This window comes from Grammomys surdaster, unplaced genomic scaffold (genome assembly GCF_004785775.1).
Source record: "Grammomys surdaster isolate TR1022 unplaced genomic scaffold, NIH_TR_1.0 141, whole genome shotgun sequence".
Taxonomy (NCBI): domain Eukaryota; kingdom Metazoa; phylum Chordata; class Mammalia; order Rodentia; family Muridae; genus Grammomys; species Grammomys surdaster.
Window position 1 is genome coordinate 10,687,506 of NW_021604599.1, and position 17,542 is coordinate 10,705,047.

Below are 17,542 nucleotides of genomic sequence, written 5' to 3' on the forward strand. Positions count from 1 at the left end.
ATATGACAGCAATTTGGCAGATATTTGTGCTTTTTTTTAGTATCCCTAGCCCAGGCCATGAAGGAGTTAAAAAGTGACCTTGAATTTGTTTACTGGAACCAATGAGGAACCTTTTTAAAGATGATATTTCGGACAAAGAACAGATTTGATTGCTAAGACAGTGATTGTTAAGGAAGAGCCTTTGAATCTGAATTGGAGGCATCAAAGCTTTCTGCAGTTTGCTACGTCCTCTGCAGTTGGCCACATCAGATTATCACAGTAGGTAGAGCAGGAGTCTCATTGCTAATGCTGAAGTTATGCATTCAGTCTTGAGTACATTGTCTGAGAACAAAGGATGACAGTGCAGGCACCTGCCCTGAGAAAGAGGAAGTTGATGACTAACCCAGGAAGTCTCAGCTGGTGATCCTGAAAGGATCAAATGGGTTAGAGATGTCCCCTTACCTCTAGGGTGAACCTTACTTTCAAGAAAGACAAACAATACCGGATGGATCTGTGACACTGTCAACATTTACAGTGAAATCTGATGGAGAAAAGACTTGTGTTCTGTGAAGCCAGAACTTTTTCTTGGATTATTTTCTTGCTGAAAATGTCCCGGAGTCAGTAAACAGTGACAGTGGTGGAAACAACTGAAAACACATTCTTGTAAAACATTAAGTAACCCTGTTAACCTTTTTAAGGCAGATCTTCCTATTTTAAGAGGTGACATTTTGTGTTCTTGGAGTTTTATTTAGGGTCACATTGTGTATTCTTTATTAAGAAATATTTTCTGGCTACGGATATAGCTTTGTGTTAGGGTGCTTACCTAACTTTCTCAAGGCCCTAGGTTTGATCCCTGCCACAGAAGGAGGCCGGTATTTTATTCTACTTGTTATATACTCTCCTAAGTGGGATCAGAATGGGAAGAATCAAAATCTTTTTTACTGGAGGTCCTTACTCAAGCTTTTACTGGTCCTTTGAAAGTCTCAGTATTTTGAGAGTGCAGTGCGTGAGACTGGAGAGGTGGCTCTGTGTTTAAAACTTCTTGCTGTTCTTCCCAGGTCCTGGGATTGAGTCTAAGCACCCATATAGCCTGACTCAACTGCTTCTAACTCCAGCCCCAGGTGATCTCCCAGACCCCTCCTCCTCTCTCAAACACACACACACACACACACACACACACACACACACACACACAACACACACACACACCAATAAATAAAAGAAAATAATTTGGAAACAGAGTGAAATAATTAAGTGTCAGAATGCTTTGGAGATACTTCTTTGTTGCATCCCATCTTACTTTGTTTTCCACTGGAGTGAGTAGAGGGTTGCTGAGGATGCAAGGCCCCACCCTAGACCTCCAGCACCAGAGGAAGAGCAAGCTACATAAAGTGGCTATGGGTTTTCTCTGACATACCAGCACATTTTTCACCAATGTGCTGCCATTTGAATGTCTACATGAAGTTCCTCAATGAAAATCCTTGTAGTGTGTGTGCTTGACTGCTAAAGTTAGCCAGTATATACACAGGCCCTCTCTGTTTAATTGCCACTGAGAATAGATCTGCCAGCTTAGTGAGAGAATAGTCCATTGTCTGGAATGACCCAAACTCATTTTCTATTCAGTTTCCTAGTGAAAATGCGATTGTTTATTTTTGCAGATGATGTTGAGTAAACAAGGAAAGCCTGGGGTAGGAGAGGGGGTATCAACATCCTTTCCTGGTTTCTAGGAAGGACTTGATTACAGGTTCCTGAGCAAGAGGAGCATTCTGAGGACTAGTGTGCGTTTTGCTTCTCTGATTTGTGTTTTATACTTGTGATAAGTTTAGAGTGAATGAAAGAAAGATAGACTTTGGGGAAAATGTTATTCTATGTCACAAATAGAGATATGCCTCACTTTATGCTTTGGATATCTTTAACTAAAGTGATACATATTAAAACCAAACATTTACATATTTGGTACATACATGCAAATTAGGTATTTTAGGATACTAGAGTATATTTTGGTCATTGGAGACTGGGCTTTTTGTTTTAATACTTATAATGTTTATAACCAATCTTTAATTAGCAATGCTCTAGACGTAAGGGTTTCATAATATTTATAGCTAATCTCTAGTTACTAATGTTGCAAAATAATATTGTCTTAAAAACATAAATGGTAGTGACTTGATTTTACATTTCTCTGTAGATATTTCTTTAGTAGAAGTCACTTGAGAAATATTTCTGGGTTAATTATATTACTAATCATGTTCTGGAATAGTGAAACATAAATTTAGTAAGACTCAGTAACTTACCCAGATAATCCTAAGAGTGGCAGATAGTCGTGTTTCTTATTATCACATTAAAACTGTGATGTGGTGACACACTTCCTGCAATCCTAGTATCTGGAAGAACAAGACAGGAAAATCCCAAGAACACTAGACTCCATAATCAGTCCCAGGCTAGCCTGGGCTATATATACATAGCAGAACCCTGCCTCAAGCAAACAAAGAAAAGATGTACTAGTTTGAAATTTTGTATGTATGCATGTGTGTGAATGTGTGCATGTGCCTGTAAATGGTTTCGTTCTGCACAGGTAGAGGTTAGAGGATATGACTTCTCTGTTAATCTTCACATTATTATATTATTGAGACGACGTTTCTCACTGAACTTGGAGATAGATTGTCCAGACTAGTGGTTCTCAACTTTTGCATTGTGACCTCTTTGGGGTTACATATCAGATATCTACATTATTATAACAGTAATAAAAGTACTGTTATAAAGTAGCAATGAAATAATTTTATGGTTGGACGTCATCATAACATGAGAATTATGTTAAAGGGTCAGTGTGTTAAAGGGTCACACAGCCTTAGGAAGGTTGAGAACCACTGGTCTAGACTGTCTAGCCAGCAGGACCCTAAGATCTGCCTGTCTGTGATGCAGTGATGGGGTTTTAGGTATACATGGCCATGCCCACCTTTTTACACGGAGCCAGAGATCCCTCTCAGACCCTCCCACTTGTGAAGCAAGCACTTTTTCTGATGTCTAAGTAAAAAAAAAGTCTTGGTATCCTGGAATTGATTGGTCTGTACAAAAAAATCTGATCAATAAGATTATTTTTATCAATAAAGTTATAAACTCTAGCTATAGGAAAGTCATACTAGTTTGTATAGTATTATTAATATACAAACAAAAAATATTGAAGGAGAAAAATCAGCAGTGGCAGAGAGAAGCATTTATATTGAAGGTATGTGAAATACTTCTCTATGACATTTAGTATTTTTCTCCCCGCCCCATTCATTTTATCTACATAAAAAGTTGAATGTGTTCTCTAAATATAATTAAGCTAGGACAAGCTATATACTGTGAGAAATTTCTTTTTTTTTTTTTTTTTTAAAAAGTAGATTAATTTCTTTTTTTTTTTTTTTTTTTTTTTTTTAAAGATTTATTTATTTATTTTATTTATGAATACACTGTAGCTGTCTTCAGACACACCAGAAGAGGGCATCGAATCTCATTACGGATGGTTGTGAGCCACCATGTGGTTGCTGGGATTTGAACTCAGGACCTCTGGAAGAGCAGTCAGTGCTCTTAACCGCTGAGCCATCTCTCCAGCCCCAGAGAAATTTCTTTAGTTAATAAAAATTATTGAGGGCAGTGAAATATGACTAAACCATTTTGTATTTATAAACATTTAAAATTATGGATTTAAACATATTCTTTGTAAGATTATTTTAATGCAGTATTTCAAGGTATATAAAATTTATTTCAAGGCCTTTTAGCTGTTGTGTTGAGGGTTTGATCTGATGCTGCTATATATTCAAATGCTAAATACTGGCCCCTGAGATCTAGTTGCCCCCAGGAGCAGATCCTCACTGCACCAAGTGATATTACATAAATTTAGCTCCCCAATTTAAATCTACTGGTTAAATGAAATGGCTGCAGTCAATTACTGGGGAGAATAGAAGAGGTGGAGCTTCAGTTACCACACTGGGGGTTGCAGGTAGGGACCCTGAGGAAGAAGGCAAGGGAGGAGGATGGAGGAGGTCTCCATTAGACGTGACGGACCAGGAGCACATGCCTGAGTGAAATGCCCCCACCCCAGGACAGACTGCTGGGGCAGAAATAACCCGAGTGAAATTCAAATAGCAAGTATTTGGGGAACAGAGGTGGGAGTTATCAGTCTAGCGAAAAGAAATATACATTAGGGATAACCCCTCAATAATTATATAAGAACTGATCAAATAATCCACAGAATTCTGCCTTGGTTAGTGGGAGGCTTACTGGGTCATATTAATAATTAATAAAGTTTATATAGGAAAGTCATACTAGTTTGTATACTATTATTAATATACAAACAAAAAATATTGAAGGAAAAAAATCAACAGTGGCAGAGAGAAGCATTTCTATTGAAGGTATGTGAAATATACCTTGAATATATTGAAGGCTATGGAGAATATAGTCAAAATATGTATCTGACAAAGGCTGATATCAAGAAAAACAGAAAATGAACAGTCTAATATCAGTCCATTTACATTGTTATATATGAATTCCCTAGTAACTTAAGCTAAATACCAAAGCTAGGCAAATTACTATTAAATGAAAACTCATTTAACTATGAATATCCCTTATGATATAATAAAAATCTCCTATGGTGAAGCCAATGAATTATAGCATTCCACAGTGAACTGTGGTTTATTCTGGGTACACAGCATTTGTGTATTATAAAATCCAGTACTGGGCTGCTGAGATGGCTCAGCAGGTAAAGGCATCTGTCCCTAAGTATGACAACCTGAATCCCTGGGACTCACTTGGTGACTGAAGAAAAAATGACTCCTAAAACATGTCCTCTGGTCTCCATATGTGTGACATGGTGTGTCCACATGCATCCTGCCTTTAGTCCCCACACACAATAAATAAATGAAGGTAAAAAAAGAAAATGTTTTAGAAGAATCGAATATTATTAAGATGCCAGTTCTTTCCCAAATTGACTTATGTTTTCAGTGTGAACCTAATCAAAAGCACAGTAGACTTTTTATGTTAATAATAATGAATAGTTCCCAATGTAAATAGAAAAATTAAAAGAAATTGGTATCAGACAATTTTGCCAAAGAACAGAATTGGAGAACTGAGAATACTGAGCCCACCACTTGCTGCAAAGCTGCCTTAGTCATGATGAGGCATTGGAGAAAGAATGGTCACACACATGATTGACAGGATGTTCGTTGAGTGTAGGGACAGGCCAACGTGTACTTAATTTCTTAATGTAAATAGGCAATTTAGTGGTGCTGGAACATTTGGACATCCTGTACTGTGTACAGAAGTAACTCACAAGGAGTTATAGACTAAAAGTTAAAATCGCTGAGCTTCTGGAAGAAAACAAGTGGAACACTTTTGTCATTCTCCAACAAAAGTTTCTTAGATTTTGATAGGAAGTATAATTCGTAAGAAGACAGACTTGATGGCTCATTTTTATTAAAATTGTTAAAAGGTCTGCTGTTAAGAAAATGGGAGCCATAAAGATAAACGCACAGGCTATGGAGAATATAGTCAAAATATGTATCTGACAAAGGCTGATTCAAGAAGAACAGAGAATGAACAGTGTAATAAGTAAAATGGACAAATGCTTCTACAAAGAGGATGCATTGCAGAAAAGATGTGCTACGGTGTTAGAAAAATGAAGACTTCACACTGAGAGCTCTGCATTCTTTCAGATGAAACAGTTTTTACAGTTTTGTGTTCTGAAAGGCAGTTAGAAAACCCGGGAAAAATAGAGGTCCGAGGCCAACAGAAATGAAAACATATACAAATAAAACCTTACACAAAGGTGTCTGTTAATACCCAAATAACACAAAGCTCCAGGTGTCTTTCAGTGGTGAGGAAACCACAGTACAACAGGGCACCCACATCAGCACAAAAGCCGAGGAAGCCCCTCTAGTGGCCGCATCGTTCCATTTGTGCTATATTCTGGCAAATCCACAGGTTAGGAGTTAACGTTAGTGTTCCTGGGAGGATAGAAGTAAATTACCATGTGAGGAAGTTGTCAGACAAACCCTGAAGGCTGGGAACAGTAGAGGAGATTTCAGTATAGGTTGTCCATATTCACAGTATTAGGGAGCTGTTTGTCCTGATTTATGGAAACAGCACCTGGAATTAGAGCCTTTGTTTCTTAGATATGATGAGTAGCAAGAAATGTAATGTGTTCATGTCTGGAGCTTACTTTAAGTGTATACACACATGAAAAAGGAAAGGGCAAACTTTGTGGTTGTCATTAGCCATTGTGTGTACATATTTACATACATATGTACACATTTATGTTTTAGACAGTCTCAATTTGTAGTCCAACTGGCCTTATACTCATGGCCATTTTTGTGTCTCAGTGTCCCAAATGTCAGATCACTGGCATGAGCCACCATACCAAAAAGTATTGTTTTAACTTTTGTGCAGATTTGAGATTTTTCATGATAGAAGGACCCACTTGATGATAATAATATTTCTTCAAGATCTTGAAAGATCTGGTACATCTTGTGATATACAGGCCCTTCTGACAGACCTAGTACCATCAGGGTTCTACATGTAAGAATACCTTTGTAGAACCTTTGGTATTAGAGCCTTTTCAAGTGTGTCTGTTTGAGCAGAATAACCCAGGTTTCCATTGAACATTGGGAGAGAACACATTTCCCTGAAATGCTTTGTATGGTAGGATTCTTCGAAGTTTTGATTACTGCATCATGCTATAAGCTTCTGGGGAAAGATAACTGGGTTTCAGCAACAAGAAGAGGCATATTGCTTCTGAGAACTTGGACTTGGCTTGTTACAGTGAGTTCCACTTCACTAACTGTGGGAACGAACGCTCAGCTCTCACCTGTGGCCCATCTCCAGCAGGTCTTCCAGCTGTGCTCCTGGTATACTTACCTGTATCTCTTCGCCATCCTGATTCCTCCCACTGCTTCTTGTTGTTGCAGTTTTTCCTTTGTTCATTTGCTTGTTTGGCTGTATTTATTTTGTGAGAGACCTGTTCAATAAGAATCTGTCTGAAAGAAATTTAAAATAATATAGTGCTGGGGATAAAGTTCAGTGGCTTCACAGGCAAAAAAAAAAAAAAAAAAATAGGTAAAAGTTAATGATTTTAAGGTAATAGCCTAATGACATAGTTCCACATTTTGATTGTTATGTAAGTCCTTGTGAGGTGTTTGTCCTCTAATCAAACTTTGAATAAGAGACTGTTTCTAAAAGTTAAGGCTGACAAGACAAGAGGGTAGGGAATTGAAGGCCAAGACTGAGCTACCAGTGCTCAGTACTGAGTCTTTGCATGGCCTCCAGGGATTTAGGCCTGACCAGGATAGCAAGGGAATAAAGAAAAGACAGACAGAGATGGACAAACAGAAAGAAAGCTGGGATTGGGTGGTCTAGGCTCTCTGCTGAAGAAGCTGTAGTACCCTGGTGTTTATTATGTAATATTGAACAAGGAGTCAGGGTTTGTGGTATACAGGGATTAAGGAGACGAGACATAGGTATTAATTCTGTAGGAATAGTTTCTGCAGAGGGGAACATTCTTGGGGCCATAAACATTCAGGGGTTTAGAAAGGCTGACATTCTTTCCAAAGTGTCAGCATCCATACTTGGAGCAGAGGAAGGCTTTTTCATGCTTCACCCTCACCCCAGGGAGAAGGACCTGCCTAATGGGCTTGAGACCATTCTATGTGAACAACACATTCACTTAGGATTTTGCTCCCTATGTACTAGAGCAAGAACGTTTCTCTCCCTCTCTGTTTTAGGGTTTTATTAGTGTGAAGACACACCATGACCATAGCAAGTCTTAAAAACGAAAACATTTCATTGGGGCTGGCTTGCTGTTTCAGAACTTTAGTCCATTATCATCACCTTGGGGAGGAGCGTGGCAGCATGTAGACAGTCATGGTGCTGGAGAAGAAATTGAGAGTTCTGCCTCTTGAGCCACAGGCAGAAGGGAACTGTGGTCCAAACTGGACATAGTTGGAGCCTATGAAATATCAAAGCCTGCCTCCACAGTGACAGACTTCCTCCAACAAGGCCACACCTCCTAATAGTACCACTCCCTATGGGCCAAGCATTTCAACACCTGAGTGTACGTGGGCCATACCTGTTCAAACCACACATTCCTCCTCCCCCTGCCTCTCTTTCTCTTTCCTCTCTTTTTCTCTCTCCCTCTTCCTGCTCTGTCTTTGTGGAAAGAGAGAGCTTTAAATATAATTAATGTAAAAAGTTCCTATTTTCAGAGTAATCCAGCTATCTCACAGTAAAATTTCTTATGTAGTTAGATTGCAGGGTAAAGAGCCAGGCCCATCTGGTGATCCTTGTTGGCAGCAGTTGGAATAGATATTTTACTGTAAGATTTTTTTTTTAACTAAGAGAAATGAAATATAACATCTACAGTTGTTTTGGATTCAGCATTGCTGAAAGAATTGCCTCATACTAAAAAATCCTAAAGAAAAATTACTAGTTATTTTAAATTCCTTTACTCTCCCAAATTGTGTCTTCTTTCTTGTTAAGTGATACTTTGTAGCTCATGAAATGCTTGTATGCATGTTGATACAAGTGTTAGTTTGCTCTTGCTACCTTCCAGAGACTCTGAACTCTCACCCAGTTCCTATTTGTGATTGTGGTATTCCATTATGGAATATTTGTTGTATGGCAGTAGAATCTTCATAGTTGGGATAATAACACTAACTTATATTGGTATGGATTGATAGGCAAAGGTGTTCTTAAACCATTCTATGTTCCATTAGGAACATCTTTTGATGTGTTAAATTTATTCTGACCTTTAAGAAGTACTCATTTAATTTTTCTGTATCTGATTCACTAACTCATTCCAAAGTATGTAGAATTTTCGTCTTTTAACAATCTGTAAATTGTATGTGCTGGGGTATACCTGTGACCCCTATATTTAGTGTTAGCAATTCCTCTGGGCTCCACCCAAAAGCTACCTAGCAACAGCAGAGCCACCTGCCAGGTGCTAGCCAACCTGGCATATAAGGGCTGCTCTGTTTCTCTTCCACTCCCCTCCCCTACATGTTCTAGGCCTATCTTTTCCTCTCTTCCTCTCTCCTCTCTATTTCTATCATTCTCTGTCCCCTTTTTTCTGCCTCTACCCCTTTTCCAGATCCCCTTCCCTTCCTGCGAATAAACCATCTGTCTGTATACTAAGTAGATCTTCAGCATGGCTTGATTGTTCAGGGGGACACCTTCACTGGCCTGCTAAGGTGCTCCCTCCCACCACATTATACTGCACTTTATAAAACATAACACTTAAACATTGAGGCAGGAGGATTACCATGAGTTTTAGGTTAGCCTGGGCTACACACTTACGTACCAAACCAGCCAAAACTAAAACTATTCTTGTCTCAAAACAAACAAACAAACAAACAAACAAACAAAAGATCAGGAAAGGAGCCTGTTAAACTGACTGATCTTTTTTTACAAACCAAGTTTTCATGTGTATTTTCACAGGAATCTATGCTCTCCTACCGTGGCGGGTATACTAAAATGATTTGCCAAAGGAAGATTAGATGTAAGCAGGAGTGTATAAGACAAGATCACCATCTCCTTTGTCAACAAGGAAGAGTTCCTGCAAGTAGGATCTGGCTGTCTGGGCTCACCTCTCTGGAATTGCCCCTTTCTGGATGGATGTGTTTTTAAGTGAACATACTCTTTGTTGTCATCCTCAGTCATTTCTTAGTACATAAAAATGAAGTTAATTTTCTAGGAGTTCCATTTGCTTGTGTGAGCCCTGTACAAGATTATTCCCTTGCTATCCTGGTCAGGCCTAAATCCCTGGAGGCCATGCAAAGACTCAGTACTGAGCACTGGTAGCTCAGTCTTGGCCTTCAATTCCCTACCCTCTTGTCTTGTCACCTCATATCACTCATAGAACAAGTTACCACAAAGACCTGCATTGTTCTACAGTTGGTCCTCCCTAAGGAAACCAGTTTCTAAACTATGCAAGCTTTTTATAAATCAAGATGAGCTGGTCAGAAATTGTATAGAGAAACAAACAGGAAACCAACTAATGCTTCCTGGTTGGCAAACAATGCATGTTAGTGTACTACAATTGCAGGTAATGAAATTTCCTGCATTATAAGAATTTTTACTAGTTAGAAAATTTGCTTCACATTGTAACTTTGGTTTAAAGCCATTAACTTATTCTTATAATTGTTAAGTGACAAATACAAGTTGTAAGATATTTCAGACAACAGATGATAGAAGACAATTGATGAATTATGAATTTGAAGTCTGAGTTTCTTAGCTGTCTGTCCATGTGATCCCTAGTCTTAGTACATGGCATCTATGTGCCAAGGTGCATAGGAAGAGGAGTTTGGTGTGTAGGCATGGAATTCCTTACTCTATAATATAACATAGTAACGTGAACACAGAGGCATACTGGGACTGACCATTACTATGTCAGAAAGACAGCAGTAAACCCATACATTATTTATAAATGACAGAATATACTCTTTACCAGAGTTCAGCCGAGATATAGATCTTCAAAGCATATTTTATGGACCTTAAAATATATTCTCTTAGAATAAATGTTTTGAGAGAATATCTTGCCCTCATCAACTGTTATGGCTAGCAGAGGCCTTTTCAGTTGTGTATTTCAGCTGACCTAGTCCATATACTGTGCTTGTAACTCATTATCAAATGGCCAAACAAAGACTGTGTCTTGTGTGATGTGCTTTTCCCCCATCTTGGAGGTATTTTTAAAAGGAAACAAAAGGAGAAAAAACTATCCTTTACAATGGCAAATATGCTTTCTAACAGTGGGCTAAGACCAGCCTTCCTCTTTTATCAAAAGAAATAATAGGATTCTCAGAACCTAAATCCTATAACATGTGAGCTTTCCATAAGATACATGTCATAAGATATATTACAGAGGACCTAGGATACATTTAAACTCTTGCCTGTTTATACAGACATGGTTGGAGAATACAAATGTAAATGTTTTCTTCCTGTGGGACAGCTAGTGAGGTCCTTTATTCACTGTCTGTCCATGTTTACATTCATGCTGTATTCTCATGAGACCAAGTGAGCTGGAGGAGTTTTGTTGATTTGAGACTGGGCTTCCAACGAACCTTTGTAAAACATTTTGCTTACATAGAAACACACACACAAAAGGAAATGCCCTTGGCTTCCTGCTTACTTACTGCTAGCACATCTTAATTTTCAGTTACTACTTTCCCAAATAAAATGATAATTACAATTTTTCACTGTAATTCAGAAGCATCGGTAGAATTTGAATTATTGAATAATAATCTTGTGGGTTTTTTTCTTTTATTAAATTTTTATTTAGGTCTAGTTTACAAACAGTAAAATCCATGTGTCTTAATTATCCAGTATTAGTCTTGATCTACTAAATCAGGGCCAATGAGGAATGCTTTCTCAAAGTCTCCTTGGAAACTTTTTAATGTATTGGCAGGTTAGAAACTATTGCCTTTGTGTAGAACCAAATTGAGTAGTGTCATAAAACACACGCTGTGTCATGGAATCTTAGATAGATTAAAGCAAGTCATTGCATTTAATGTTTAAATTGTTTTTATTTATTTTTTATGCTTGTGTGTGGGTGTGTGCTCCATAGCACGCATTTGGAGATCAGAAAACAACCTGTAAGAATTGATTCATTTCTTCCACCATGTAGGTCCAGGGGATTAAACTCAGGGCCTCAGGCTTGGTGGCAAGCACCTATACCTGCTGACTCACTTTGCTCATCCAAGAATATTTCTATGACGTTCCCATGAACCTTTTTATGGTGTTTGCCATATTGACTTGTGGATGAGATTATTAATTGATTTATTTGTATTTGCTTTTAGAAAATTAATGCAAAACTTCATGATGGAGTATGTCAGCGCTGTAAAGAAGTTCTTGAATGGCGTGTAAAATATAGCAAATACAAAGCACTGTCAAAGCCTAAGAAATGGTGAGTTAAGTTTCTTAAATTCCTTCCAGTGATATAAGCATCATAGTGTCCATCGTCTAACTCTCAAAACTGTGTTTAGATAAGTATGAAAGAAAATACAGAAGTGCTTTGCTCTAGTGTAGAATTTTGTTTTGCATGCTGAGTTATAGTTTATGAAAGCAGACAGATGAAAAAGTAGATTTATCATTCTTTGTCCCATGATTTTCTACCATTTTTATAGAAACTTTTTTCTAATAGGTAAGTTGAGGAAAACTGGAAAAAGCCTAGTTATTGTATAATCTTATTTTCCACTGAATAAGTAGCAGTATTTACTATAGCTTGTGTTTATGATTTTTTTTTTCTTTTGAGCTTGTGTGGCCTAGACCATCCTCCAACTAATCACCATCTCACTTCAGCCTCCAGGATGCTGGGATTATTACCATGTGCACTATACACAGATATTATACCAAATCTTAAAAGGGGTCTGACCTCTTAATTCAAACCATGAAAGTTACTAAAATTCCTTGGGCTGATTATCATATGTAAATCATTGGTTCATCATTTACAGTTTCAATCATTTGGAGAATTGCGTCAAAATGAAAAGATACCCAGTTTAGTTTCTCACCTGTCTGCCTGTAACTTTTCTGTAATTCTGAGACACTTTTGTATCAGCCTTATGTACGTCCTTTATTTCAGCTGAGTAAGGACAGTTGGAAAATAATAGCTGCATCAAAGAGCCTGGCAGTATTTATTATAAATACTAATGCATTTCTTTATATTATGTTTTAATGTGGTATTCTATGTGGTATTTAGCACAGTTGGTCATTGTTGCTTTATATTTATGTTACATTTATTTAGCTATTTAGTAGTCACATCTCTCTTCTGCCCTCCCTATCTGTTGCCCCCCTTCTTGCCCCCCTCCTCCCTCCAGATAGTCCCTACTTAGGCCTACATAGCACAATGTTCCTTTACTGTCACTTTTCTTTCTCTCATCCCTTAAGATCTTTTCCTCTTCTCCCATGGTCTCATTTCTTCTTCTTTTTTTTTTTTTTAGATTTATTTTATGTATATGAGTGCACTGTAGCTGTCTTCAGAGGGCATCAGATCCCATTGCAGATGGTTGTGAGCTACCATATGGTTGCTGGGAATTGAACTCAGGACCTCTGGAAGAGCAGTCAGTGCTCTTAACCACTGAGCCATCTCTCTAGCCTGTGGTCCCATTTCTAATTGGATGGCAAACGTATACATAAATCTACATGGGAGAGGAGATAGGCCATATTGCCATTTGTAGTAATTCCAGTTCCATTTATTCTCCTTCAAATGTCACTTCATCTTTCTGTGTGACTAACTTAACTGTCATCGTAATATGTATCATGTTTTCTTTACTCGTTCATTCATTGCATGTTAAGCATCTTTCTAGCTATTAAGACTAGAGCAGGGATGAGTGTGGATGTGTGAGTATCTGTAGTGTGACCGAGTTCTTCAGGAATACACCCAGGTTTGCTATAGTGGGCTCACTTGTTAGGTTGTTTGTTTGGATTTTGAGGGACTTCCTATGTGATTTCTGTAGTGGCTGTACAAGTTTATAATCCTATGAGCACTTTACAAGAGGCCTTTCCTTGTGTCCTTTTGAATTGCTGATATGTATTCCCAGCCCTCGTTGTCCAGCCCTCGTTTGTGTAGGATAGTTTCCCTGTTTCCACCTCCCTTGCACTGGGACTACAGGCATAAACACTGCCATAAACACTGCCATAAACAGCCTTTTACATGTGTGCTGGGAATCTGAACTCAGATCATCTTCCTTGTGTGACAGGCACTTTCCTGACAGAGCCATCTCTGACCGTTCGTTGTTTATGTTGCTTACTTTCCTTCCTACGTCCTGAGCTGGATTTATCTGTTATTCGTATCTATTTTGCAGTTGTTAATTTCTTTCTTTGTTTGAGACAGGGTCTCATTATGTTATCATTATCATTATCATTAGTTGTCATTATAATTATCATTAGTTGTCCTGGAACTCACTATGTAGACCAGGCTGGCCTTGAACTCATAGAGATCCACTTGTCTTTCAGCCTCCCAAGTGCTGAGATTAAGGGCATGAGCCACCATGCCTGGCTTGTTGTTCATTTCTAATAGTAAACTTGAGATCTCATACTCACTCTGGTATCTCTGGAGAGTCCTGCTGTGTTGGTTTCTTATGGTTCTCACATTTCTTTACTGTGTTTTGATCATCTACTAAGTTGTCCTTTTTGGTTGTGTTTGAGGATCTTCTTATTGAGCATCTTATTTATTTCATTTCTAGATCTTAGCCGACTTGATTGTGCAGTCTTGTGCATGCTGGTATCAAGCCTGTGTGGTACAGAAGTTCAGTGTCCTCCAGAGTTTACTTCACTTTAGTTCTGTTAACACTTTGAGCCCTGCAGTCTGAGGGCTAGACAGGTTCTTTCACTCTCCTGAGAGTTCACTGATCATGACCAAAGGGACTTATGTTTTATCTGGGGAAATATATACAAAATATGAGTGCGAGCACGTGTAAACACACAGACACACACACACACACAAAATATCTTACAAGAGCCTCAGGGGTAGGGAATTTAAGTACAGCCTTGATGTCTGTACAAGAAAGTTTTCTTGCTTTTAAGCCTTTTAAAAATATTAGTCCCTCTGCGGGTGTGTGTCAATATTCCACCGGAGCTTCTGGCTCTTGAGCTCTGTACAACAGATTGGTTGTTCCAGAGTTGAGTCTGAAAAGGATGTCAATTTCTAAAGGTATCCAGTTGATAAAATCTGGTCCAGGACTCCGGAGAGCAGGGATGCTTTTTCCTGCCCTTCAGTTCCTGGGCCAGGCTTCCTTGCTGTCCACAATGACCCCACAGGACTGTTTCTGACCATAGAGCATGCCAGGTTGAATTTAGCCTCTTTGCCTTGTGTCAGTTATCTCTTCTCAAACTCCCAGAGTTGCCCTCTTGAGATAGCACTTAAGTGATGTATAGTGACAAACATGGGGTTCCTGTGCCCACATTTGCTGTGGAGCCTGGGTTTGAGGCTTCCTGGGGGGCAAGGTCACACTGTTAGTATTCTGTCTAAACTCCACCTCCACAGTTACCTGGCAACAGCCAGGTAGGCCTGGCCCACTCTAAAAGGGGTTGCTTGCCCCCTCCTCTCTCTCTTGACTCTAGCTTCTCTCCGTCCCCTCGCCCCTCTCTCCACATGGTCATGACTGGCCTCTACTTCTTCTCTCCCCTCCCCTCCCCTCCCCTCTCTCCTCTCCCCTCTCCCCTCCTCTTTCCCCCTTCCCCCTCCCCTCCCCTCTTTGTCTCTACCCTCTTGGCTCCCCTCCCCATGCTCTGAATAAACTCTATTCTATGCTGTACTGGTGTGTGTGACTGGTCCCTCAGGGGGAAGAGATACCTCTGCATGGGCCGGCTGAGATATTCCCTTCCCCCATACCTCTCCACACACCCACTGAACCTACCCTTTATCTCTTTATCTTTTTATAAACATGTGGAGAGGAGCATACCTGCCTGTTGCCAGGTAACTGTGGAGGTGGAGTTTAGACAGAATACTAACACACAGTTTCTAGCACACCATCTTACTTGTACACACCTCCTTTCTTATTGTGAGGAAATTCTAAGACTTTGTAATAGCCATCTTACTACTATAGAGATTATAGCATTTGGTGTTCATTCCCAGTGGCAACTATTTTAAACTTTTTGTAAGTCTAAAACTCAAGGTTTAGAGCATTTTGTTTATTTAAGACTGTTTAATATCAGTGGACGTGATAGCACATGCCCTTAACTCTAGCACTTACTATGGAGGCTGGCTGAGGCAAGTGGATCTCTGTGACTTTGAGGCCAACTTCCCAGATAGCCAGAGCTACACAGAGATCCCATCTCAAAAAAAAAAAAAAAAAAAAGAGGAAGAATAAGAAAACAGATTTAATTTGGCTATTTTTTTTTTGCATACTTAGGTGTTTCTTGATATTGTTTAAAGGCCTCAGAAAAGGTCAACACTAAATTAAGCTGCTTGATTTTCTTCACTGTATTATTTTCTCAGTGTTGTCGTTTTCCTGGCATTGCTGAGTCTCCTTTTAGATAATGGTATCCGAGTCTTGATTATTTTTTTCAGTGTTTTCCTGCTCTCTAGTATCTTTCCTTTAAAAAAAAAAATCCTTTCAACTAGTGGTAGTGTGTGCTTAGTATGCTGATACCCTGAATTCAATCTCCATAAGGATAAAACCAGCAAACCCTCACTGATAAACAAGTCTGTTGAATCTTATGCTATGTCACCTAAATTGGTAGTAGGAAGTTATGCTGTTACAAGGGTCTGTTTACAAGGGTGTTTAGAGCACACAAGTTTAGATTTCTATGAACGAGTAACTTTTTTGGATAGAAATTAAAAACTAGCTGGGCAATAAATCATGTACTTTTAGTAAGCCGAACACAAGATGTGTGGATTCAGAGCATTTTCTACAAGACGTTCTTCCTGTAAGGTGTGTAAGGTTTCACCCCTGTTCTCTGTTCACTCCTGCCGCCCACGTTCCCCTGGTAGCTTGTTTTCCAGAGCAGTTTAAAGTATACAAAATAGACATTATAGAGTGTTGCTTTTTAGCAGACTTTTACATTGTAGCAAATGAAGTCACTTAACTATATTTCTTCTATGTCCATTACTTGTATTCTGATCCTGGTAGTCTGTGCTGTGTCCTGTGTGCTTGCTTATCTTTGATACAAATATGCAACTTTGAAAGATCACTAGCAGATTTTACTAGTGCCCAGGAAGAAAGGGGGGCCCCTCATGGGTCTCCTATGATCAACTGTTATATCAAGGGAGATGATGGCTAAATAAAACTCAAGGTCATCACACTGAAAGTCATGTCGTAAATTCAGAATAAAGGGAATGAGGTATTATATAAATACAGTATTGTATAGGTTATATAAATACAGAGTACAGATAAATCATTAAGGGAAGTCACCAAGGATAAGGATGTTCAAGTGAATGCAAAGCAAAGCTGACAAGAGCCTGAGAAATAGTCAGAGCAGTAGTAGTCAAAGCAGAGCTCCAGGATGAGAGCGGAAGAAATGCCTTTTTCATCTCCTCTTTTGAGTCTTAACTGCGATTCTGTATCTAAAATAGAACAAGACCAGAACCGGCAAATGTAACTAACACACATTTTATATAGCATGGGAGCCTTCATAAGAAAATGAAGACCTGAAGAAATAGCTAAATCTAAGCTAGACCTACACCTGTTAACCCTGCACTTAGGAAGCTAAGATAGGAGGATCACAAGTTCAAGGCCAACTTAAGATATAGAGGGAGTTCTAGGCCAGTTTATGTACATAGTTCAGTCCACTCTCAGGAAACCAAGAAGGTAAGGGGGAAGAGGAAAGATAAAAAGAAGGTAAGGGGGAAGAGGAAAGATAAAAAGAAGGTAAGGGGGAAGAGGAAAGATAAAAAGAGGACTAAACTGTAGTGTTTCACAAGCATGTGTGCTGGGCTGTAGGATGGACACCATGGAGAATGAAATAGGCCAAAGCAGAGCAGTGGGGAGTGAATCCAGGGTGAGGTAGCAGAGGTGGGGTGGTGATAGGACAACTCACAACCACATAGGGACCCTCCACTTCTCTCCTCCTCCTCCTCCTCCTCCTCCTCCTCCTCCTC

At 39.1% G+C, this 17,542-nt stretch overlaps 1 protein-coding gene across 1 annotated transcript in view; it reads left to right on the top strand.

The window, feature by feature from the left end:
* The window catches only part of CUNH9orf85 (chromosome unknown C9orf85 homolog), a 53,343-nt gene that overhangs the window by 20,157 nt on the left and 15,644 nt on the right, over positions 1-17,542 (top strand). Inside the window, exon 2 of the mRNA XM_028764101.1 lies at positions 11,802-11,908. Coding sequence (XP_028619934.1) covers positions 11,802-11,908 — 107 coding nt within the window. The remainder of the gene's footprint in view (positions 1-11,801; positions 11,909-17,542) is intronic.